Source organism: Amphiprion ocellaris, chromosome 9 (assembly GCF_022539595.1).
Source record: "Amphiprion ocellaris isolate individual 3 ecotype Okinawa chromosome 9, ASM2253959v1, whole genome shotgun sequence".
Taxonomy (NCBI): Eukaryota; Metazoa; Chordata; class Actinopteri; family Pomacentridae; genus Amphiprion; species Amphiprion ocellaris.
In genome coordinates this window covers 473106-497389 of record NC_072774.1, presented here as the reverse complement: position 1 = coordinate 497389, position 24284 = coordinate 473106, and the positions used below count along the sequence as shown (strand labels likewise).

At 35.8% G+C, this 24284-nt stretch overlaps 1 protein-coding gene across 1 annotated transcript; it reads right to left on the bottom strand.

The window, feature by feature from the left end:
• Nucleotides 1-45: 45 nt before the first annotated feature.
• LOC118470166 (meiotic recombination protein REC8 homolog) lies at nt 46-21851 on the bottom strand. Its single transcript, XM_055013643.1, has 21 exons — nt 21796-21851; nt 18205-18273; nt 17979-18121; nt 17828-17903; nt 15904-16024; nt 15645-15714; nt 13663-13730; nt 12945-13023; nt 9794-9869; nt 9242-9536; nt 8663-8763; nt 8240-8367; nt 7871-8138; nt 7482-7518; nt 3277-3460; nt 2396-2535; nt 2273-2315; nt 2112-2196; nt 1426-1533; nt 1249-1358; nt 46-718 (listed from the first exon to the last, which is right to left on the bottom strand). Exons 1-21 carry the CDS (start codon nt 21849-21851, stop codon nt 630-632), a joined length of 2346 nt encoding a protein of 781 aa, XP_054869618.1. The 3' UTR covers nt 46-629.
• Nucleotides 21852-24284: the final 2433 nt, after the last annotated feature.

Sequence of the window (24284 nt, the reverse complement as noted above, 5' to 3'; positions counted from 1 at the left end):
AGAATTAAGATGCAGAGATCCAGTTTCACTCCACTTAATGCCTCTCCTCTCTGCAGCGCTACGTTAGTGCAGTGCCATGTTAGTGCACACCTGTCCGGCCGTGCACGCCGCAAATACCTGGAGACACTCAAAAACACCCGACAGAGCTTCAGCTCTGCTTCAAACACCAACACATGCTTAGTTTCTCTTAGTTTAGGATAAAAATTACAGTAAAAATCTCAAAAAGTTGATATAAAAACTGCACATAAAATGATTTAAATCATCCCAAACTGGTCAACAAACCTGGCGAAATTACTCAAACTGGTCCAGATTGATTCAAAATGAGTCCAAAATGAGTTAAAAACCGTCCAGGAAGTCTTGAAACTGGCCCTAAATGAGACAAAAACTGTCCCAGAACAACGTAAAAATGCTTTTATTCTGCTTCAAACACCAAAGGAGGTTACTGAGTTTCTTTCAGTTTAGGAAAACAATAACAGGAAAAACAGTCAAAATCTCAAAAAGTTGATCCAAAAACTGCACATAAAGTGGTTGAAATCATCCCAAACAAACCTGGGAACATCTGGACCTTTTCTGGTTGACAGGACTGAACTGAAGACAGAACTGGAGGCTCTAATGTCCTCGTTACAAACTCAGGTGTTCTGTTGGGATCCAGGTAGAATCAGGATGTCTCCGTAGGCCTCGTCCTGCTCAGCTCGGAGTCTCCCAGCAGACAAAGTCCCTGCAACACAACAGACACACAACAAAATCAGTAACACAAAGTAAAATACAAAATATGGACTTCTGGGTCATTCCAGGACTGGACGACGTTTCACATTTTACGTTACGTTTGTCGTGTTGTGTCTCCATTTTGTTGTTTTGTGTCTTGTTATTGTTGTGTTTGTATATTTATGATCCAGCAGATTCTGTCATGTTTCCAGAAAACCTTTAATAAATCTATGAAGGAACCAAAACCCATGATTGTTTTTTGTGTTTCAATGGTTCCATGAAAGAAAGTTCAGACCCTCTGTGGATCCATCATCTCCATGGTCTTCTCTGCTGGATGGAACCTTCATTTTAAGTATTTCTTAGTGTCAGTAATCAGTGTTTATTGTTGCCTTCCTGCAGCTCATGGGTTCAGTATAAACTAGGGTGCTGATTTTGGCCTCCAGCAGCAACACTGTTTGGGATTTTCAGGGACTGACTCTGGGCTCTGGTTAAAGAGCTTCCTGTGGTGTCGATGCCGAAACATGAACATGGTTTGCTTCTCACCCAGCAGCCGGTAGAAGGCGCCGCTGACGGTTTTGCGGCAGACATTTGGTGGCAGAAGGGAGCTGAAGAAGACGGGCTCCACGCCGTGTTCAGGAAACTCTGGAAACAAGCTGAACAGAGATAAAGATAAATACAGAAACCACAAAGAATGAAAGATCTGTGAAGTTAGTACATTACCCAGGAGACTCCGCTGCTTCTGGCACTTCGTCCACCACCTCTGGGATGTCCTCTGGGATGTCCTCTGGGATGTCCTGAAGAGCAGAAACAGATCTGGACACGATGGGCCTGCAGCACAAACATGAAGGTAGAGTCAGGAGAAAGGTCTGCTGCTGATCACATGGACAAAGAGAAGACATTCTGGAGGAAAGTTCTGTGGTCAGATGGAACAAAACCTGAAGGTGAGGCCTTTAACCTCAAGAACACCAAACCTACCCTCAAGCATGGAAGTGGCAGTATCATGCTCTGTGGAACTGGAGTTTTCTGTCTTGTTTTTGTTGTATTTTGTTTCGTTTTTGTTGCTTTCTGTCTCGTTTTTGTCATTTTGTGTCTCGTTTTTGTGGTTTTGTGTCTCGTTTTTGTGGTTTTGTCTTGTGTTTTTGTTGTTTTCTGTCTTGTTTTTGTTGTATTTGTATATTTATGATCCAGCAGATTCTGTCATATTTCCAGAAAACCTTTAATAAATCTATGAAGGAACCAAAGTCCATGATTGGTTTTTGTGTTTCAGTGGTTCCATGACAGAAAATTCCGACTCTCTGTGGACCTCCATAATCTCCATGGTCTTCTCTGCTGGATGGAACCTTTAGTTCAGGACTCTACAGACCATGGATGTGAGGCTCTCAGAGGTGAGTGTTTGTTTTCCTCACCCTTCTCTCTCAGACATCTGGATGGGTGAGATCTCTCTGGAAGCTTCTCGTTGGTCGGAGGCCTCCAGCGGCAGAGAACCCGGAGCTGAAAGCAGAAACATGTTCCAAGATGTTCCTCTTTTTATTCCCTGGAGGTTCTGAACAAACACACCAGACTTTACCTGAGATATCCATCCCCTCTGGTTGCTCCTCCTCTATGGGGACCTGCCATCACAAACACATGAATAAATCATCTGGAGATGTTTTAGATCTTCCTCCTGCTCCACAAGTTTCCTCATCTTCACCTTCATCATCTCCGGCTCTCGCTCCTTCTCGGACTCAGTGGTGGACTCGGGTCCTTGCTCTCTGACCCGCAGGTCCGAACCTGAAATCGGCGTGATAACGGCAGCCTGTTGCCATAGTAGCTGGATCTGTGGAGGCAGGACTGCAGGGAAAAGGGCTGGGTTTAGTTCAGCTGCAGCTCCAGAGAGAACAGAGAGAAGCTTCCAGATGTTCAGTTAATTCAGTTTTACTGGAATGTAGAGAAACAGAATCACTGGAACTCTACAAACCTTTAACAGATCCATTAGAATAGAGGAAATATAATAGAAAGGCATTTAATTCATGGAGATATCTGTGGATATTTACTCACACTGATTGCTGTTTATGCTGTAATTTTAATTATTTTCCTAAGTCCTTTAGTGCATTTTATATTAATATTAATATATTTATTGATATTAATTAATATATATCTTATATTATATCTTATCATTTATATTTCTGTATTTCTAATTTTATGCATTTATTTATTTATAGTTATATGTGGTTCGATTATTTTTTTAAATGCATTTTATGTATTTTTATAATATTTAATTTTATTATATCTTATATTTTTATATTCTGGGCATTTTTTTTTTATTTTTGTTTCCAAAGGTCTGTGCATATTTTCTGTAATATGTAATCCTATATGTAGTGTTGTAGTGTTGTGTTTAGTTGTTGTTGTGTTTAGGTGTAGTATTGTTGTGTATGGGTGTTGTAGTGTTGTATTGTTGTATTTAGGTGTAGTTGTGTTCTGTTTAGGCGTTCTATTGTTGTGTTGTGTTGTGTTGTGTTGTGTTGTGTTGTGTTGTGTTGTGTTGTGTTGTGTTGTGTTGTGTTGTGTTGTGTTGTGTTGTCTATCACTAACAGCTACAGGGCCTTCCCAGCAGGTCAGCTGCCCCTCTGATCCTCTGGTCTGGACCAGGAACCAGGACTGGAGGTCTGGTGTGGACCAGGGGGTTACTGATCTGCTGCTGCTGCTCCTCTTCAGGAAGCTGAGTCTCTGCATCGAAGAAGGTCAGCTTCCTCCTCCTCCTGGTCCTCACCTCCTCCTGAAGGTTGGATCACAGTTATGGATCACAAACTCTAATTAATGGATCAATAAACTCTAATTAATGGATCTCCATATCTGCCCCCACACTCTGGAACTATCTGCCCCCACACTCTGGAACTATCTGCCCCCACACTCTGGAACTATCTTCCCCCACACTCTGGAACTATGTGCCCCCACACTCTGGAACTATCTTCCCCCACACTCTGGAACTATCTGCCCCCACACTCTGGAACTATGTGCCCCCACACTCTGGAACTATCTGCCCCCACACATCCATGCAGCACAGACCTGACCACCTTCAGACTCTCCTCAGACCCACCTGTTCAGAACTGCTTTAACACAGAATACTAACTTATTTTTATGATATATTTTATGACTTGTTTTATGATGTTCCTTTATTTTTTTAATGTTTGCTGATTTTACATGTAAAGTGTCTTTGAGTGTTCTAAAAAGTGCTATACAAAAAAATTATTATTATTATTATTATTATTATTATTATTATTATTATTATTATTATTGATTAATGGATTAATAAACCCTAATTAATGGATCACCAGAGCTTCATGAGGAGACATGAACAAGGAGAAGGTCAGAGGAACTTTATTATATTAAAATTTATTATTATTATACTTTATTATAGTAATATTCATTATTATTATATTTTATCATAGTAATATTCATTATTATTATACTCTATGATCCTCAGAGGGAGGGGTTCCACCCTATTGGGCTTGGAACCCCTTGAGAAGCTGCTATCTATCTATCTATCTATCTATCTATCTATCTATCTATCTATCTATCTATCTATCTATCTATCTGTATCTATCTATCTATCTATCTATCTATCTATCTATATATCTGTATATAAATATATATATATATATATATATATATATATATATATATATATATATATATATATATATATATATATATACACATATATACATATATACATATATGTATATATGTATATATGTATATATATATATATATATATATATATATATATATATATATATATATATATATATATATATATATATATATATATATATATATATGTCTGTGTGTAATTTTACAGAATAATTGGTTTTCTTACATTCAGGGACGGATCTACTGGGGTGGCATAGGGTAGCAACTGCCACCCCAAGAAGATGCCTTGCCACCCCGGCTGCCTCCCCAGTTCTGAACGATCTAATTCAAAAATATGTACATGAAAGGTTGTGGCCGGCCGTAAAGAGCGAAAGTCCAGGAAAGACGAACAACGAGTGAAACTCCGATGTCCGAGTGCTCTCGAATGCACCATGTTGACGTCACGTCCTGTACAGTCTATGCTGCTACAGATACGAGGTGACACGCCCCCTCAGGGGGCTGATCTTAGACCTCACTCATGGGAATGACAGCTGGACTTCGGTGTGACAGTAAGACACTAGTTAGACTGGGTTAGACTACATGCTAATATAACTGTTCACTATGTATTAAATGCAAATAGTGTCTAAATTCACATAAAGTGTTTGCTTGCGAGACGAGCCACGGTTTCCAGTGAGCCTGGGCCTTGCTAATTTTTACTTCTGTAGCTAGCTAATGTTAGAGAACAGCCACAGAAGGATGGTGGGGGAACGTCTGTGGAAGTTTGTCTCTTTTTTTGATAATTACAACCTGTGGTTCTGACAACAGACTGTAAGTCAAAAGAAATCACACATTTACTCAGACTTTACATGACATTAAAGTGTAACCAAACCTCCAGTCACACCAGGTTTTCATGCACTGTTTGAAAACTACATCCTGCTTGTTTAATGCTGTTTTTTTTTTTTTTTTTTTTTTAATCATTTTGGTGTCAAGGTCATAATAACACCAACATTGATGTGTTTCATCATAGTACAGTCATATCATTTAGTTTACAGCTGAAAAAACGTTTACATGTTAAGTGTCTATATAAAGGTTTAAATTGTACACATCAGATTGTATCACAGTTAATAATGAAAATGATCAAAGGAAAAAACATAGTTCAGTCAGTGTGATTCTTGTAGGAGACAGTAAAGAATGAAGAGGAAGGGAACCACCAGCAGCTTTTCCCAGCCTAAAAGAAGAGAGGAGGAAGAGCATCCCAGAGAGGAGATGGAGGAGGAAGAGTTCAGAGAGAGAAAGAAATGAAGGCATGCAGAGCTCAGACAGTGAAAGGTAAATCAGAGACTATCTCTGGTCCAGCTGGTCCACATGCTATGAATATTGCTTTAGTAAAATATATCTGATCAAGAGGTACACCTGTCGCAATAATTACCTTTTTGGACAAATTATTATCTGATGTAGTTAGTCTTTTAATTTTAAGATGATAAGTAGATTCTTAAGAATATCCAAATATTGGAATTGTATAATTATTGTAAGAAATGTCTCAAATAAAGAGCATAAAAAAATAAAACCACAAATCTAAGACAATAAATAAAATTATCTGGACTCTGACTCTGTTCTAGATGAATTGATAATGTAATTATTGTGGCAGGAAGAACATAAATATAGATCACACAAATGCAGATTTCCCAAAACAGTGCATAAGAGAGACATTAGTCTTAATCTAATTTGTTGCTAAATTTAAGAAACAGTTTGAACATATCTAGCATTTGGTTTCTTCAAAGTGTATAAGGTTGACTTTATTTCAGTTTAAATCTTTTCCCCTTTCTGCTAGACATATCAAATCACATATTGTGATTGACAGCTAATAAGAACAACTCATGTTTAGGATTGGCTGACAAATACAAATGATATTTACTTATTTAACATACTTATTTCAGCAGTATTTGTGTCAATTTGATAACGCCTGCTGGTTGGTTTCATCCAAATCCTTCATTCCATTTTTGAGTAATGTTGCTAACAGACAGACAGACAAACCAGTGCCAATGATCACATGACTATGCCAAGGCTCCGCCTCCTTGGCAGACTACATACATACATATATATATATATATATATATATATATATATATATATATATATATATATATATATATATATATATATATATATATATATATATATATATACATACATATATATATTTATGTATGTATGTATGTATGTAGTCTGCCAAGGAGGCGGAGCCTTGGCATAGTCATGTGATGTATGTATGTATTTATGTGTGTGTATATATATATATATACATATATATATATATATATATATATATATATATATATATATATATATATATATATATATATATATATATATATATATATATATATATATACATATATATATATATATATGCCACCCCTAAAATGTATCTGGCACCCCTTTGCCACCCTATTAATTTTTTAATTTTTCTCTAAATCCGTCCCTACATTTATTATTTATGAATGTATTAATTTAAATCAGCAAAACCATAATAATTCTAGAAATATTTGCTGTCATTTAAAAGAAAACCTCTGAATGTTGAGTTGTGGAAAATGACCATTTTTAAACTGTTATTTTACTGATTTTCTCCACTTTGTTAATTCCAGATAATACAACATTTAATTTACACGTTAAATGTAAAAAAAAAAAAGGGGGGGGGCGGGGGCGGGGGGGGGGTTTCTGAATTTTGAATATATTTTTAAAAAATGTTTGACCATAAAATCACACAGGTTTTATTATATTTATATCGGCAGAAAATTATATTATTTTTCAAGTATTTCCCATCATTTTAAAGAAAAAAATAACTATAGTCTGTATATTAAGGGTTTTGATGTATTTAAATTCACTAAAAGTTTCATTATTTTACCCATATCTGCTGCTTTTTCAGTTTTATCTGGGGTTTTTAAAAAATATGTTTATTATGAAGTATAATCAGATTAGTTGACGTGTGGACAGAAACCTGAGTCACACTCAGTGGGTTCATAATTCTGTTTCCTGCATTACTCATCTCGCTGCTTGCCTTCACCACGGCCATGGAGGTGATCATTGGGGCACCTCGTTTGGTGGTCGGAGGACAGCCAATCAGACCAGGACTGAGCCTACATGGACGACCTCACAACACTCACCCCAACCAAGGCCTGCACTGTCCCACTGCTGAGGAAGCTGCAAGAAAACATGGAGCTGGATCACATGAGGCTCACGTCCAGAAGCGTCTATTTCCATGTTCAAGGGGAAACTATCACACCATCCCTTTCACATGGGTGATCAGACTATTCCACCTGTCTCAGAGAAGCCTGTGAAAAGCCGAGGCCGATGGTACGATTCCTCCCTCAAAGACAAAGAGCAAGTAGACCAGCTAAGGAAGGAGGTAACCAGTGGTCTAGTGAACACTGATAGAACCCAACTACCTGGCAGGCTGAAACTCTGGTGGATGCCGTTTGGGCTACTTCCATACCTCATGTGGCCACTAACCTCAGCAGTATTGGGCTCTATGGTGAAGGAATTCTAGATCTGCCCATCTCCAGCTCCTGCCCCAAAGCTGGCAACTGGGGGGAGGTGGATCCCATCAGGGGCAACAGAGCAGGCAAAGGCAGCACTCAGATATGGGGACATGTAGGCCAGCAGGGAAGAGGTTGTCTTGGCCTTGGGACCAGCAGCCCAGCCAGGAACAAGGCCACTCCATCCCAAAGACACGACCTGGTGGTGCAGGAAGTACGACGGCAAGAGGAAGCAGACAGGTGAGCAAAAGCCATGACGCAGGCGAAGCAAGGGCAGTGGACGACCTGGGAAGGAGTGGAAAACAGGAAGATCTCTGGTCCAGAGCTGTGGGACCCAGAGACGTTTAGAGCGAGCTTCACCATCAAAGCAGCCTATGATGCCCTACCATCACCCAAGAACCTCAACCACTGGGACGGTGAAGACCCGACATGCTCACTGACTCCACCTCCACTCAGACACATCTTGGTGGGCCTAACCATAACCCTAAGACCAGCCTCCTCAAGGCTGTTACACCTGGAGGAACACCCAGGTGTTAAAGTGTCTGGCACTAGTGCTGGAGACGAAGCGAGGGAGTGTTAACGTCCTTCCACCCACGTCCACCCGATGGCAAGAAACAACATTTGTCTGGGAGAGCGAGGGTCCTCTTGGGAGGGCGAGGGTCCTCTTGGGAGGGCCTCAGTGCAGTTGAGAGGGCTTGTGATTGGAAGATGCTGGTAGACCTGGACCAAAAGTTCTGCTTCCCACCTGAGATCACATCCACCAACCTGTGACCAGACCTGGTGCTATGGTCAGCTTCACTTATGTCTACATCATGGAGCTCACAGTGTCCTGGGAGTTGTCAGTAGAGGAGGCCTCTGAGCGCAAGAAGCTGAGATATACAGAACTTCCTGCCGATGCAGAACTGCGAAGCTGGAAGGTGAGGGTCTGACCAGCAGAAGTAGGCTGAGGAGGCTTTGTAGTCACCTGGTCATCCAGGCTTCTCCTGGGATTATGTGGGAAGGTCCACCGGCAGGAGATCAAGGACCTCTACAGAGCCGCTGAAAAGGAAAGTCAGTGGCTGTGGATGAAGAGAAAGGACTCCACCTGGACCTTCAGGTGAGTAGATGGCAGCCTGGGGGGTGAACCTGGGACTCACTGCTGAACACTCTGGAGGTGTCTATCAGTGAAACACCCATGAAGGGGACGCCCACTAGATAACCCAGAGGATGTCCTCACCCACTGGACCATCCCACAGAGTCTGAAGGTCTCATGTGTGCAAGAATGGAGATCAACATCCATCTAGTCCTACACAACAGATCTAAGAAAAATAATATCAATAATAATAATAATAATAATGATGATGATGATCAAAGAGTTCTTCAGTTTTTGAGATGTTCATGTTCAGTACCTCTGAGTCGGGTCGTCCTCGACCAGCTTCTGCAGCAGACGGAGGAGATGGGATGTCAGGCACCGAGACCGGAGTCAGCTGGTCTGATGGAGGTCCAGGTTCCTCTGTGGATGGAATTGGTTCCTCTGCAGGCTCCTTAGTGGGCAGGACTGGTTCCTCAGTGGATGGACCAGGTTCCTCAGTGGATGGACCTGGTTCCTCAGCAGGTTCCTCAGCAGGTTCCTCAACAGGTTCCTCAGCAGGTTGGTCTGTGGCCTCCAGCAGCAGCTGGTCTTTAGCAGTGGTCGGCTGGAATCTGACAGAATCAGAACATTTTACTGCAACATGAAGTCCTGAACCTCAGCAGAACCCAGAAGTAGAAGCAGAAGGTAAGAACCCATCTGAATAATGATTATTAATAACAGAACATCTGAATAATGATTATTAATAACAGAACATCTGAATAATGTTTATTAATAATAGAACATCTGAATAATGCTGCAGTGGGGTTTACAGGGTTAAAGTTGGAGTGAGTGGACGGCTTTATTTATGGTTGGAGGATTATTTTATTACTCTGAGATGAATCCCGTCGGCTCCTCCGGTTTCTCTTCATCTCCTCCTCTCTTCAGCTCTGCTTCCAGATCTGCTTCTGGAAGAAAAATAAACCGTTTTTACTGCAATATAATAGAATATATTTGATGGATTAGATCTTTTTAGAGAACCCAGATAGAGTCCAGAGCTGCTACCGACACTGGAGAACATGGAGATGTTTAACTTGCGAAGAACCACAGTGGCAGGTCTGGAAGGCTTTAATCCACTGAAGTGACTCCATTTATCAGACAAATATCTTTAAAAACTGACAATCACTGGTTTCCAGCTCCAACAGTCCATCAACAGTCCGTTATATTTCATCAAACTCACTTTATATGCATATATAGATCGAGATATATACATATATGTATATCTCTCTCTCTCTCTCTCTCTATATATATATATATATATATATATATATATATAAAATAGATATATACATATATGTATATATCTATTATAGATAGATAGATAGATAGATAGATAGATAGATAGATAGATAGATAGATAGATAGATATTACAGTGGTGTCTATCAGTGAAACACCCATGATATATTACAGCGCAAATAACGCGTTGAATAAATTAACGCATTTAATCTCACCTTTCTCAGTTCCCTAATTTCTGGCACACAGGTAACACTGATGAACACTCCAGCCCAGTAGGGGGCGCTAATGAACCTAAAGTCTGTCTGCAGCACACGGTCTATAGTCTGCATTGAAGGAGATACACAGGAGTGACTTCAGCGTAGAAGGAGGTTTTGATGAACAGGTAAGGAAGATGAGACTCATTGAGCTCGTTTGGAGGAAAGTTTTCTTTTAAAATCTTCCCGATGGCAGCTTGGATAAAAGCCTGGTTGTAGCAAACTGTGCAACAAAGAGTTTTCTGATCACCTCAACGTATAACATGTTGCTGTTAGCACCAGAGCTAACGTTAGCTGCGAGTCATGCTAACGGCTAACGATGTAGCCATCCCATAATAGACCACTTTAGAATACACTGAAAGTGTTTTAGTTCACAAAAAGTCGTACAGTGTTGAATAAAATCGCTAAAATTGCATTTTGAGTTTGCAGTAATCTGTGAATGTAGCAGACAAATGAAAAATGCAGATAAATAGAAATGAAACAAGCATTTTAGTGGTTTGAGTTTTTACACTGCCAAAGAGGCGGAGCCTCGGCAGAGTAAAAACTTTAGCCACAAAAATGTCTGTCTTTTAATAACTTAATTATAAACTTTTAGTTTATGAAAAAATATTTTTGTTTATAAACAAAAAATTGTATTCCAAAAAAAGATCCATCAAAATGACACCATTTATCAGACCCAGAAACTCTGAAAACAAAATGAATCTGTGGATTTTCATCTTTCTGAAGGTCCTTGAACTGCTTTTATTATGTGCCATACAGTGGACAAAAACAAACTAAATCATCCAGATCATTTTTTTCTATGTCCCATTTTAAAATTGTATTAATTTTATAAATTTTAAATTATAAACACGTATATGTCTAGTCATTGATTCAACTGTCAACCAATTTTATTTGAATTGAAAATAATTACATATTGTGTCAAATGTTGCTATTTGACAAAAATGCAATTATTGCGATTAATTAATTACGTCGGTAATTAGATTAATTTTAAAATCGCATCCCACCACTTTTATATATATATATATATATATATATATATATATATATATATATATATATATATATATATATATATATATATATATCGACGTAATTAATTAATCGCAATAATTGCATTTTAAAAAAAAATAAAAAAAAATAAAAAAAAAAATATATATATATAAAAAGCGTGTTAGCTAGACAGCTAGCTAACATTCTCAAGTCTTTAAATAATCACACAGGGCTTGCTTTTTCTGTGCTTTACTTCAGCTTGACTTGGACCAATAGTGTAAAAAGACAAATAATCTCCAAGGCAGAAGCGTTGTGAAACATTAGCAACAAAGGTGAATTAACTGTGTCCGTTGGCTGTCGGCTCCACATGAAAGACGAAGCTAACAGGAAAAACGAAGCACCTTCCAAGATAGGTGAGAACGCAGAGCGGTGAGAGCGCTCACACTGTCGTCATTTCTGACACCAAACTAGAACAAAAGCACTCACTCTGACACTGTTTTAAAAACCCAACTGAAAATCAACTTTTAACTTATGCACTTAACGTCCGTGTAGTTTTTCATTCATCCAGGTCATGGTTATCCAAAGTTGTTTAAATCAATCCAACTGGAATTTAAGAAGGTTCCTTGAAGACAATTCACCTCTCATCCAAGAGGCTTCTTCAGTTCTGGTGGTGGTTGATGTTGCCTCAGCTTATAACCCCTGTGAGGTGTGGTCAGTGTTATTCACATTCTGACGACCATTGCCAAGGCCCACCTGGCTCCTCAACAATGGTCGCTGGGAGCCAGGGAGTGACACAAAGGAGTTCGTTGAAATGCGAGTTTCACCGAGCCCTCGTATGCTAATGGTGGTCGTTAGCATGAGCCACCTCACCTGAGTCATTCTGCTGAGTAGTTCTTTTGGGGAGTTTTGAAAGGACCTGATTGTAAAATGGTGAAAGATGATGTCGCAGACCACCCCCCTGTTCAGAGATGGCTTCTCCACTTTGACATGGATGGCTTCTTTCACACCTCTCTCAAACCATCTGTCCTCCCTGTCCAAAATCTGAACATTGGTGTCCTGAAATGAGTGTCCCTCTTCCTTGAGGTGAAGGAAGACCGCTGAATCCTGTCCTGAGGAAGTGGCTCTTCTGTGTTGAGCCATACGCTTGTTAAGTGGCTGTTTGGTTTCCCCTATGTAGAGATCTGAGCATTCCTCGCTGCATTTAACTGCATACACCAGGTTGCGTTATTTGGTTTAAAAAAGACAGGGATCTGGTGTTTGTTCAAGATCCTCCTCAGTTTTTCAGACAGTCCAGACACATACGGAATCACTGTGTTGTTTCGCCTGTTCTCCTTCTCTTCAGTTCTCACTGGGTTGTTCTCCTTTCTGGATCTTGTGTGAGCCTTCACAAAGGTCCAGATTTTTTAACTGTTGGTTGGTTTTGGGTGTTCAGATGTTGAACTAAACCAGCATTTCTTCTTCTACTATTCGTCTGGAAATAATCTCTCAGTTTTCTAACAAACCTTCTGGGAAGTGATCCTGCTGGTCCATGAGGAGGTCGATGGTTCTCTGCTCATCTCCGACGAAGTCCACACCTTCAAACTGCAGAAGAAGAAAAACAGACATAGATCAGAGGAGTTTAACCCTCGTGTCGTCCTGCAGGTCAAAATTGACCCGTTTTAAAGTTTGAAAATGTGGAAAAAATAGATATAAAATAGATATTATAAATAGATATATAATCTGGTGTCCAGATTTTTAACATTTTGGGGAAATCTTTGAACATTTTTTGGTGGAAAAAACTATTTTAAAAAAATGTTTCTTAAGAACATTCACATAAAAATCAACCAAAATCCAGTGAATTTCATTGGATTTTAGTTGATTTTTATGTGAATGTTCTTTTTTTCTTCTTTTTTTGGAAGATTTTTACTCATTTTTTGAAAATATTTACAAGTATTTTCTTGTCAAATTTGGTGTTTTTTTTTTTTTAAATAAAACTTTTAAGGGAAGCTTTTAAGGAATTATTGGAATTTTCTTCCTGAAGGTTTGGCAAATTTTCAGAAATTTGAGGAATTTTTTTGCAGAATTTTTGGATTTTTCCAGACAAAGAAACTGTATTTTTTAGTGCCCATAAATGAAGACAACAGGAGGGTTAAACAACATTTCAAACTGCAGCAGAAGAACAAACATAGATCAGAGGAGTTTAATTCAACACATCGGACTGTTAAAGACTTCCTTCTTCACCTCTGCAGTCGGGCTGAAAAACGGCGGATATTCCTTCAGAGTGATGGACTCTGGACACGCTGTGATTCCTGCAGAGATTTTTTTAAAAAACAGGGAAAACACAGCAGAAATCAGAGTTTTATTCTGACTTTGTCCTGGATGAACGTCTTAATCATTCATGAACTCTGCTGTGGCCATTAATCATTTCTGGAGGTTTTTAGAGGCCAGATGCCATCAATGGGATCGATCCGATTACTCTTCTTCAGACTAGTTTTATTTACTGATTTCCATATCTTAGTCTATTTAATTTACAGTTATTTAATTATCTGTTTATATATATTATATTATTTTATTTATTTATTTTCTATCAGCTGTATTTTAATAATAGATATTTTACTTCATTTATTTAATTTTAGTTATTTATCTAGCTTATGTCAAATCATTCTTTTTATTTCATGTATTTATTTTCCATCTCTATTTTAAAAATAGAAATTTTACTTCATTTTATTTTCTTGTAATTATTTATCTAGCTGATTATAAATAATTATTTTTTTTATTTATTTAGTCTCTATCTGTACTTTAATAATAGATATTTTCTTTCATTTATTTTATTCAAAATATTTATCTAGCTAATTTTAAATCAATCTTATTTATTTATTTTCTATTTCTTCTGCATTTTAAGAATAAATATTCATTTTATTTTTAGCTATTTATGTATCTTAAATAATTTCTTTTAATTTTTGGTTATTTTCTATCTCTATATCTATTTAGCTAATAAAATAATAATAATATGAAATAATAGCTTATTTTAAATAATTCTTTTTAAAAATTTATTTATTTATTTTCTATATCTATTTTAATAATATTAATATTTATCTAGCTTATTATAAACAATTATTTTAAATTAATTACTTTTGTATCTCATCTTTATTTTAATAATAAATATTTTACTTCATTTAATTGTAGTTATTTATGTAGCTTATTTTAAATAATTCTTTTAAATTTTTATCTCATTGCTATTTTAATAATAGCTGTTTTAGTTTATTTAATTTTAGTTGTTTATGAAGCTTATTTTAAATCATTCTGTTATATTTTATTTCTTTATTTTTTATCTCTATGTTTTAATAATAGATATTTTACTTCATTTATTGTAATTATTTGTCAAGCTCATTTTAAACCATTCTCTAGCTTATTATAAATAATTATTTTTAATATATCTATTTTCTATCTCATCAATATTTTAAGAATAAATATTCATTTTATTTTTGCTATTTATGTAGCTTATTTTAAATAATTCTTTTTATTTTATTGATTTATTTTCTATCTAATCTGTATGTTATTATATAATATTTTACTTCATTTTATTTTATTGTAATTATTTATCAAACTTATTATAAATTATTATTTTTAATTAATTACTTCCTATATCATCTGTATTTTAATAATAGATATTTTACTTCACTTTATTTTCTTGAAATTATTTACCTAGCTTAGTATAAATGATTATTTTTAATTTGTTTTCTATCTCATCTGTAGTTTAAGAATAAATATTCATTTTATTTTAGCTATTTAAGTAGGTTATTTTAAATAATTCTTTTAAATTTTTATTTTCTATCTCTATATCTATTTAATAATAGATATTTTACTTCATGTATTTTATTTTAGCTATTAATCTAGCTTATATTAAATAATTCCTTTTTTATTTTATTTATTCATTTTCAATCTCATCTGTATTTTATTATTGGATATTTTACTTCATTTCATTTTATTGTAATTATTTATCTAGCTTCTTATAAATGATTATTTTTAATTTATTTTTTAATTTCTACCTCATCTGTATTTTAATAATATACAGTATATTTTACTTTATTTATTTTACTTCAGTTATTTATGAAGCTTATTTTAATTCATGTAATCTCATTATTTATTTGTATTGATACCTGGACTGTTTTATTTCTGAATAAAGTGGGATATATTGATAGGTGAATTGAGTGATAACCTACCGTCCTGAGCAGCAGCAGCAAGACTTCTGGCTTCTGGACGTTCAGATTCCCTCAGAAACTCTTCAGCTGCCTGAGAACCAGAAGAAACGTTAGATGATTTCCAGCTCTATTTCTGCTGATTTTCCTCTGGTTTTCTGCTGATTTTCATGTAGTTTTCTGCTGATTTTCATGTAGTTTTCTGCTGATTTTCATGTAGTTTTCTGCTGATTTTCCTATAGTTTTCTGCTGATTTTCCTATAGTTTTCTGCAGTTTTCTGACCTGTATGAGCGACTCCAGACTCGGCAGCGTCTCCTGCAGCTCCATGTCTCCAAACAGAGGATCCGGAGCTCCTTCAGCCTCCTGCAGCAGCGACAAGGCGTCAGGAAGAACCAGACGCTTCCTGGACGGAGATGGAACAGAATCGTCAGGTTTGTTCTGCTGCTGGAAGGTCCCTCAGACTTCTCCTGAGCTCAGAGATCAAACACTTTCTGAGATATTTTCTGTTAAAAATCATCCGTCGACCCGCTTTCAGAAGGTTTGTTCATCTCAGCAACGTGAGGAACTATTAGAGATAAAAACCTGAAAGTTTCTCTCTTAATTCTCATCGTCATTGGTCCAGAATCTGGAATATTGGACAGTAGATCAATAATCTCTGATTATGGAGGAGATGAAATATGAAAAAACAGGTTTCATGTCATTTTAGAAACTGAGTCCTTGTGGACGAGTTCTGGATCAATGACATGATGAGAAATGAAGAGAAATTTTCAGGTTTTTATCTCTAACAGTTCCTCACATGTTGTTTTAATGAGACAAAAAACCTGATGGAAGTTTTTGAAAAATCTCTTCAAGTATTTGATTTATTCAGCTTAAATTTCAGAAATATTTTTAGAAATATCCAGATTTTATGCTCTAAAAATTTCAGTTCTTCCTTGTTTTTACTTAATTTACCTAAAAATTGTCCAAAATGTCTCAGTTTATCTAAAATTAGATGGAAATTGTTCACATTGATGAAATGTAATAAAGAATATATAAAGAATATTGGGTTAAATTTTCCAAAATTGCTCTTATCTAGTCCTGTTAAATAGTCCAAAATTGGATTAAAAATGGTCTGCAGTGACTAAAGAAGTGTCCAAAATTAGACCAAAAATGATCCAAATTCACTTAAAAATCGACCAAAATGGTTTAAATAATCTAAAATTTGGTATAGTTTAAAATTACTCAAAAACTTTCCATAACTACAGAAAAAAAGTGTCTAAAATGACACTAAATGAGTGAATAAAACGGCACAAAATGGACCTGAAATGACTCAGAACTCGTCCACAAGGACTCAGAGTTTCCATCATTACTCTAAGAACTGAAGGTCAGTCAGTCCAGAACATTTCAAGAACTTTGAATGAATACTCGAGAAACCATCTAGGAACTACCCAGGAACCATCTAGGAACAACACAGGACCCTACCAAGAACCATCTAGGAACTACCCAGGAACCTAGCAGGAACCATCTAGAACTACTCAGGAACCATCTAGGAACTACCCAGGAACCATCTAGGAACCATCCAGGAACTACCAGAAACCATCTAGGAACTACCCAGGAACCATCTAGGAACCACCCTGGAACCATCCAGGAACTACCAGAAACCATCTAGGAACTACCCAGTAACCATCTAGGAACCACGCAGGAGCCATCTAGAAACCACCCAGGAACCTACCAGGAACCATCTAGGAACTACCCAGGAACCCTCGAGAAACTACCCAGGAACCTACCAGGAGCCATCTAGAACTACCCAGGAACCATCTAGGAACTACCCAGGAACCATCTAGGAACTACCCAGGGGCCATCTAGGAACCACCCAGGAGCCATCTAGGAACCACCCAGGAACCATCTAGGAACTACCCAGGAACCACCCAGGAACCATCTAAAATGACATGAAACCTGTTTTTTCATATTTCATCTCCTCCATAATCAGAGATTATTGATCTACTGTCCAGTATTCCAGATTCTGGATCAATGACATGATGAGAAACTTTCAGGTTTTTATCTCTAATAGTTCCTCACATGTTGTCGTTTTAATGAGAGAAGAAACCTGATGGAAATGTTGGCTGATTCTGAAAACAAATCTCAGAAATAATTTACTATCCGAAGCTAAATCTTCTTTCTAAATCTTCCTATTTTCTGCTGTAGAACATCAAACATCCTCTCTGACCTGCCGTGGTCGTCCAGATCCAGCTTCTGACGCGTCTTCTGCTTGGCCAGCTGAGTTACGACGGTCTGAACCTCCTCTGAAAGGACAGAACGTTCAGAATCAGGACGAGAACTCTGAGGTTCTCGGTGAGTAACCGAGAGGTGCTTCTTACTGAGCAGGAGGTCACACTGCCGGTGGAAGACCAGGACGACTCCGTACTGCAGCTGGGAGGACAGGTAGAGGGAGAAACGAGGCCGAGGCAGGCCGGGCTGAGGAGGAGGAACCCTCTCCAGAATGTAGTCCATGATGTCGTTGCTGGTGGAACATCAGGTTCCTTCAGATAACAGCTGAACCACAGAATAATAATAATAATGACAGATCACTGAGAGGGTTCTCACCAGGTGCTCACAACGTTGACCGCCAGATATTCTCTGCGAGAAGGTTTGATGGCTTTTGTGGCCACCAGCCTGAAAGACACATCGATTTAATGAGGAGAAAAATGAGAAGAAAGAAGCATTTTAACATCACAAAAAGCCTCCATTCAGCTGCAGACAAGCAAAAAATAGAAAACGTCACGCTTCCTTTTTAGCAAAACAAAGATTGTCACTAAAAAGTATCAAAATGTTGGAAATAAAGACTGTTTTTAAAGACTGAATGATTCAGGTTCAGGTGTGGATTACGCTCAAGCTCTTTTACTAATAAGTAATAGTTAAAAATGGTCCAAAATGTCTTCAGACTTCAGCAAAAGAACTTTAAATTTGTCCAAAATGAGTCAAAAAATGGTTCAAAATGAATTCAAATTTGTCCAGAATTACCTAAAAACATGTCACAAATGATTTGAGTCATCTGAAATTACTCAAGTTGTCCAAAATGTGTTAAAAATGGTTTAAAAAGATTTTTGTACATGAAGACAAGCTGTCTAAAATGAGCTAATAACTGTCTAAAATGAGCTACCGACTGTCTAAAATGAGCTACCAACTGTCTAAAATGAGCTAATAGCTGTCTAAAATGAGCTACCAGCTGTCTAAAATGAGCTACCAACTGTCTAAAATGAGCTAACAACTGTCTAAAATGAAGTAACAACTGTCAAAAATGAAGTAACAACTGTCAAAAATGAGCTAACAACTGTCCAAAATGAGCTAACAACTGTCTAAAATGAGCTAACAACTGTGTAAAATGAGCTAACAGCTGTTTAAAATGAGCTAACAGCTGTCTAAAATGAGCTAACAACTGTCTAAAATGAGCTAACAGCTGTTTAAAATGAGCTAACAACTGTCTAAAATGAGCTAACAACTGTCTAAAATGAGCTACCAACTGTCTAAAATGAGCCAACAACTGTCTAAAATGAAGTAACAACTGTCAAAAATGAGCTAACAACTGTCCAAAATGAGCTAACAACTGTCTAAAATGAGCTACCAACTGTCTAAAATGAGCTAATAACTGTCTAAAATGAGCTAACAACTGTCTAAAATGAGCTACTGTCTAAAATGAGCTAACAACTGTCTAAAATGAGCTAATAACTGTTTAAAATGAGCAAACAACTGTCTAAAATGAGCTAATAACTGTCTAAAATGAGCAAACAACTGTCTAAAATTACCTAACAACTGTCTGAAATGAGCTAACTGTCCAAAATGAGCTAACAACTGTCTAAAATGAGATAATAACTGTGTAAAATGAGCTACCAACTGTCTAAAATGAGCTACCAACTGTCTAAAATGAGCTAATAACTGTCTAAAATGAGCTAACAACTGTCTAAAATGAGCTAACAACTGTCCAAAATGAGCTAACAACTGTCTAAAATGAGCTAACAACTGTCTAAAATGAGCTAACAACTGTCTAAAATGAGCTAACAGCTGTTTAAAATGAGCTAACAACTGTCTAAAATGAGCTAACAACTGTCTAAAATGAGCTACCAACTGTCTAAAATGAGCCAACAACTGTCTAAAATGAAGTAACAACTGTCAAAAATGAGCTAACAACTGTCCAAAATGAGCTAACAACTGTCTAAAATGAGCTACCAACTGTCTAAAATGAGCTAATGACTGTCTAAAATGAGCTAACAACTGTCTAAAATGAGCTACTGTCTAAAATGAGCTAACAACTGTCTAAAATGAGCTAATAACTGTTTAAAATGAGCAAACAACTGTCTAAAATGAGCTAATAACTGTCTAAAATGAGCAAACAACTGTCTAAAATTAGCTAACAACTGTCTGAAATGAGCTAACTGTCCAAAATGAGCTAACAACTGTCTAAAATGAGATAATAACTGTGTAAAATGAGCTACCAACTGTCTAAAATGAGCTACCAACTGTCTAAAACGAGCTAATAACTGTCTAAAATGAGCTAACAACTGTCTAAAATGAGCTAACAGCTGTCTAAAATGAGCTAACAACTGTCTAAAATGAGCTAACAACTGTCTAAAATGAGCTAACAACTGTCCAAAATGAGCTAATAACTGTCTAAAATGAGCTAACAACTGTCCAAAATGAGCTACCAACTGTCTAAAATGAGCTAACAACTGTCTAAAATGAGCTAACAACTGTTTAATATGAGCTAACAACTGTCTAAAATGAGCTAACAACTGTCTAAAATGAGCTAACAACTGTCCAAAATGAGCTAACAACTGTCTAAAATGAGCTAACAACTGTCTAAAATGAGCTAACAACTGTTTAATATGAGCTAACAACTGTCTAAAATGAGCTAACAACTGTCCAAAATGAGCTAATAACTGTCTAAAATGAGCTAACAACTGTCCAAAATGAGCTACCAACTGTCTAAAATGAGCTAACAACTGTCTAAAATGAGCTAACAACTGTTTAATATGAGCTAACAACTGTCTAAAATGAGCTAACAACTGTCTAAAATGAGCTACCAACTGTCTAAAATGAGCTAACAACTGTCTAAAATGAGCTAACAACTGTCAAAAATGAGCTAACAACTGTCTAAAATGAGCTAACAACTGTCTAAAATGAGCTAACAACTGTCTAAAATGAGCTAACAACTGTTCAAAATGACTTGAAACTTCAAAACACTGCCTTGAAACTTTAAAAAGTCAGAATGTCTTGAAATTTACCGAGAAGCTTAGAGGTTGTACATAATTACTTGAAACTTTCCCCCAGTTATTAAATTTGTTCAAAATGACTTAACGGTCAAAAATGAGCTGAACATGGTCCAAAAAACACTTCAAACCTGTCCTAAATGACCTAACTTGTCCAAAATGATTTAAAAATTAGTAAAAAATTGTTCAATGTCTTGAAAATTGTCGTTTCTCATTCAACATGTGTCCTAAACAACTTTAAAATTATTTATAAAAAATTCATATTGTCCAAAATTTGTTAAAAATGGCTCAAAATGAGCTGAAATTTGAACCATGGTGATTTTAATACGCATCAGTTATCAGATAATTCATAACTTTAACCATGTTTGTCAGTATTTTACTATCTGACGGTTTTTAAGCCTCTAATAAATCCAGTCGCTCGTCGGCTGCTGTAAAACGTTTCATCTTCAAAGGTGTTTACTTTTCAAACCAAACTTCAAAGACGTCAAACATCTTATTTAGTCTCCAGACTTCGTTTCTTCTGCACCTGCAGCTTCTTGTTCATTTCATTTCTCTACCAGTCCACTGAACAACACATTTAAACGGCACAAAAATGTGCATTTAAATGCCGGAAAATGCTAAATTATGACAGATTCTCAAAGAAAAGAAAACATCTTAAACATCCTGCAGCACGGAGCTTTCTATATATTCATTATTAACACGTTTAACAGCAAAACCTTCAGTTTAAAGTTTTACTGGAGCAGAAAATAACCAGAACAGAAACTTTTAGGAGGAATTTAAAAGTTTTCTTTAAAAGCAAAGCAGGCTTGAAGTGTCTAAAGTCAAAGAAAAGTCTCAAATGAAGCCCAGAGAGCCATTTTGAAGGTTTTTCATGAATAATAATGCTGTAAAATAAGAAGTTTACTGAGAAATAAAGCAGATTTTTACTCACCAGATGGTAGAGAAACATCCTGAGTGATGCCTCAACACCGCGGGGTAATAAAACATCCTTAGAAAGCTCCAGAAAAAGAAGAAATGAGCTGAAAAAGTCTGACTGATCCGTTTCTGAAGCACTGAAGGAATTTATTTATTCACTTTATTTACTTCTGTTTCTGACAAGCTGATTGGTCAGAAAGCAGCAATAAAGTCTGATCGCTTCATTGGCTGGAAGTTCAGGACGACAAAATAAAAGGTTTAGATTAAAATGTAGTTTTTTACTTTATTTTGCTGGTCGTTCTCGGAAGCAGAATTTCTGGATTTGTTCTCAGATTTTTGGAGGAAAAAAACGGGAAAATAAGGATTCACTTCCAGCAGCAATGTAATGGGATTTATTGGGACAAAAATGGCATTTTTAAAATAAATAACCATTTATTTATTAAAAAATAAAAATATAATATTTTTAATTTATTTTTATAATATTTTTTACAATTTCAAATAATCACAAATATCTAAAATAATTTTGTGGATAATTTTTTTTAATGAAAATGTAAATTCTTACATTTTCTGTGATGCTACTAAAAAAAACTATAAAATATGAATATACTTTTTTCAATCAAAAATAATCACAAATATCAGTAAAATAGTTATATTTTTGCCAAATGAAAAATTATGGTCAAATGTAAAACAACAAATGGCTATTTATAAAAATATATATTTTTGATGTGAACATTATTTACAATTCTGGCTTTTTTTTATTTTTTAAAAATTACAGTTAAATTTTTTTTCTGTGATTTTATGACACATATTCTGTAATTTTAAAAAATCAGGAAAAACTGTAAAAGAAGATCAAAACAAACAAATCTGTTCAACAAAAGCAAATAGAATTTACACTTTAAATCGTTATTTTTCTCTGTGATTTCACGTTTTCTGTCATTTCAAGAAATCAGGAAAATCTATTTAAAAAATACAGTTAAACGATGATCTTACTACATCCATCCATCCATTATCTATACACCGCTTAATCCTCACTAGGGTCATGGGGGGGGGGGCTGGAGTCTATCCCAGCTGACTCGGGCGAAGGCAGGGGACACCCTAGACAGGTCACCAGTCTGTCACAGGGCTACATACAGAGACAAACAAGCACTCTCACATTCACACCTATGGACAATTTAGGATGATCAATTAACCTCAGCATATTTTTGGACTGTGGGAGGAAGCCGGAGTACCCAGAGAAAACCCACGCATGCACAGGGAGAACATGCAAACTCCATGCAGAAAGATCCCGGGAAAGCCGGGACGCGAACCAGGGATCTTCTCGCTGCAAGGCGAAAGTGCTAACCACTATGCCACTGTGCAGCCCGATCTTACTACATATTTCCTGCAATTTAAAAAATGTGTAAAAAACAAACATAAGCGAATACAAATTCACGTTTTTGTGTCATTTTAAAAAATCTGTAAAATCTGTAAAAAAAAAAAAACAAAAAAAAACAGTTAAATTATAATTTTGTCTGTGCTATTTTATTTAATTTTTAAAAACAGAAAATCAAAATAACTAAATAAATAAATAAATAAATAATTATTTAAATCATTAGTTTTTTCTATGATTTTATGCCGTGTTTTCTGTAATTTAAAAAAATCAAGACAATCTGTGAAGAAAAAAATAACAATTACAGTTAAATTATTATTCTTTCTGTCATTTAAAAAAAAGTCTGGAAAATCTGTACGTTTATTTAATAGGGACAGAACAAGAAGCATTGCTACAATAACCGATGCCATGTTCATAGGTCAATAGCTAACAGCTAATTCGCAGACCAGGTCAACAAAAAAAAAAACTTGCAATTTTAAAAAGTCATTAAATAAAAATTAAAGCAAATACAAATTAGAGTTAATTTTTTTTCTGTGATTTAGCAACACATTTTCTGAAACTCAAAAAATATGTAGAATCTAAAAGAAAATCACAATGAATAAAAAAAGTACAGTTAAATGAAATTTTTTTTCTGTGATTTTAAAAAATTAAAAATAAATAAAACAGTTCAAAAACTGTTTACATTTTTACTATATGTTTTCAGTAGTTAAAAGAAACAGGAAAAGCTGTGAAAACAAAAGCAAAAACAAATTACAATTTAAATCAGAATTTTTTTTCTGTGATTTTACATCACAGTTTCTGTAATTTCAAAAATCTGGACAATCTATATATTTAAAAAAAGTAAAACTATAGTTAAATTCTAAGTTTTTTCTGTCAGGAAAATCTGTAAAAAAAAACTGTTGAATTATTATTTTTCTGTGATTTTACAACATATTTATTGAAATATTAAAAAATCTGTTCGAAAAAAACAACGAAAAAAACCTAACCCTAATTACAGTTAAAATCTTTTTTTCTGTGATTTTACAACACATTTTCTGTAATTAAAAAAAAAATTAAAAATCAAGAAAATCTGTAAAAGAAAATCAAAATACATTTTAAAAAATTACAGCTAAATAATTTTTTTCTGTGATTTTAAA